Source organism: Vigna unguiculata, chromosome 4 (assembly GCF_037176805.1).
Source record: "Vigna unguiculata cultivar grain cowpea cultivar isolate G323 ecotype 2 chromosome 4, ASM3717680v1, whole genome shotgun sequence".
Classification (NCBI taxonomy): Eukaryota; Viridiplantae; Streptophyta; class Magnoliopsida; order Fabales; family Fabaceae; genus Vigna; species Vigna unguiculata.
The window spans coordinates 44,153,899-44,156,381 of NC_140795.1; the positions used below are offsets into that span (position 1 = coordinate 44,153,899).

The 2,483-nt window shown below is 31.9% G+C and overlaps 1 protein-coding gene across 1 annotated transcript; it reads right to left on the reverse strand.

Annotated features, from left to right (window-relative positions):
• Nucleotides 1-1,543, reverse strand: LOC146887272 (receptor-like protein EIX2). Its single transcript, XM_085672080.1, is given in 5 exon segments — nt 1-13; nt 728-831; nt 834-916; nt 919-971; nt 973-1,543. Coding segments are annotated over 5 exon segments (552 nt in total). The 5' UTR covers nt 1,272-1,543.
• Between the last annotated feature and the right edge of the window lie 940 nt (nt 1,544-2,483).

Here is a 2,483-nt window from a genome sequence, read left to right on the forward strand (position 1 = left end):
TCAGTAATTATACCTAAAAAAAATTACAGAAATTAAAATAAATAAATGACATATGAAACTCAAATTACTAATTAAACCATTAAATTAAATAGAAATGCAGTATTATTTAGAGGAGGGATGCATGTTATGCTTAGCGAGAGGAACTGTCGCCCGCAAGACTTTTTATTACAATCAAGATAAAAGTTTAAACATAAATGTGTGATATTCAAACTAAAGTATTTTGTATGTTTTACATGAAATACATACTTTGTAAAATAAATAATTGTTTCTTTCACTGATTTTCTTTTTTGTCTGAATTTGTCATTAATTACCAACCAACAATAACCAATATAATTGCAGTTTGTACCACATTTCATCAAGGAAGCAAAAGTATTTATATCGCCATAATTTATAAACTAGCATAAACACAGATGCTGTCTGTGTGTATGATTTTTTAAATATACGTGATATTATATTAGTAAGTGATAATATTGAAATATTATTAAGTTGTTATATAAACTAAAATGATATTTATTAAAAATAAAGGGAAATATATCAGAACAGATGAAAAAATAACCATTGATAAATAAAGAAGAAAAGAAGAAGCAGAAATAGCCAAATTTATAAAAAGCTTATGAAAATAAGGGTCAAATTTTAAAAATTTAATAAATTATTATATTTAAGGAATAAAATTGATATTTTAAAATGTGAAAAAAAAAAAGAAATTCCTATATAGTTATAGATGAACAAAGGAGCAACAACCGCCCAGAATCCCACAATAAATCCCACCGTCATGCTCACAAAGAACCAATTCACTCCGTCTTCACCGTTCTTTGTTTCAGAGTAGTCAATGTATGGAATTTGTTTGGAATTTGTTGGTTGGAACTGCAATTGATGGGTAAAGGTGGACCGCACAAATTATTTCCAACAAAGTTGATGCTTCAAAGCTTTGAATTTGAGTGCCACTTGGAATTTTTCCCTTCAAATGATTGAGACATGTCCAATTGGTTGAGAAAGTTCAAATTTGATATGGTCGAAGGGATTTCTCCAGAAAGTCGATTTCTTGAGATATCAAGAGACTCTAACCATCTCATATTGCCGATATTTAGTGGAATTTGGCCAAACAATTGATTCTTGGATAAATTCAAATATAACAAACCATCTAGGTATGTGATTTCTGTAGGTATTTCTCCTGATAATTTGTTCCTTGATAGATCAATGCTTGTTACCAAACCCAAGTTGTTTTTGTACTCACCTTCTATTCCTTTTAGCCAAAGTAGCTCACTAACCATATTAAATGGTGTAGTGTAATTTATAGTATAAGGTGTTTCTGCATATTAAATATCCTGACAAGTTATTTGATGCAAGATTGAGAAATTTCAATGCCATTGGCTTGTCTTGATTTCTACATAAAAAATGATCCATGGACCCGGAAAGTGAATTGCTTGCAAGATCTAATCCATACACATCATTTGAAAGATAAGGCAATTTTCCACGAAGGCGATTTCTGCTTAGATCAACAGTGCTGATAGATATTGGATTCTGTATTGTAGTCCCAAGCTCACCATGGACATGATTTTGAGAGAGGTTCAAATAAGAAGCCTGAGAAAATCGTTCGCAAAACCAATCGGGAATAGAATCTAAAATCCCTGTGTTTGACATTCTTAAATACCGAAGTCTATTTTGTGATTGTTGGACAGATCGAAAAGATGAAAGTTTTTCAAATGATTTAGGCAATGCACCACCGATTGAGTTGTCATGAAAATCAAGTTTGATTAGAGAAGTCAAATTTTCGACATCAGAAATAGTCCCATGCAAGTTGTTGCTTCCTAGGTTCAAAAACTTGAGATGATGAAGATTATATAACCCATTAGGTATTCAGACGAGAGTGAATTGTCAGACAAGTCAAGATTTTCAAGAAATACGAGGTTTCGAATACTATCGGGAATCGGACCTTTAAAATTGTTAAATGTTATACTAAGAGAAACAAGTCTTCTCAATCCAAAAATCCACTTTGGGACAAAAGAAGTTTTAGAACTATTAGAATCTACAGTTGCATTCCAAGATGAAAGCGTATTTGAAGCATCTTTGAAATGATGCTTCAACTTCAACAATGTCTCTCTCTCATTGGTCATGCGCATTGTCTCTCCACGCACTCCCAAAGTTGGCATAAAAAGTGAAAGGCAACAAAGGTGAAAGAATTAAAATGGAACAGTTCTTCATCACACAAGCTTTGTATATGAAACTAAATGTTCTTTTACAGCAGAAATCTTGGTTCTGCATATTAAACTCTCTCTGTTATATATACTCCTGGCGCAATGCCTTCTTTCTCCATTTTAATCATGTTCACTCTTTTTTATCAGTAATTCACTTTAAATTTCCATATCAACGGAGTTCGTAGATTATGAAAAGTCTACACTCATTTTTTTTGGAAAAGTCTTCGTATTGAACGCTTTGTTTGAACTTTGTTTGCTTGAAAAGTCTTCCCATTCAAAGTCTTTGGA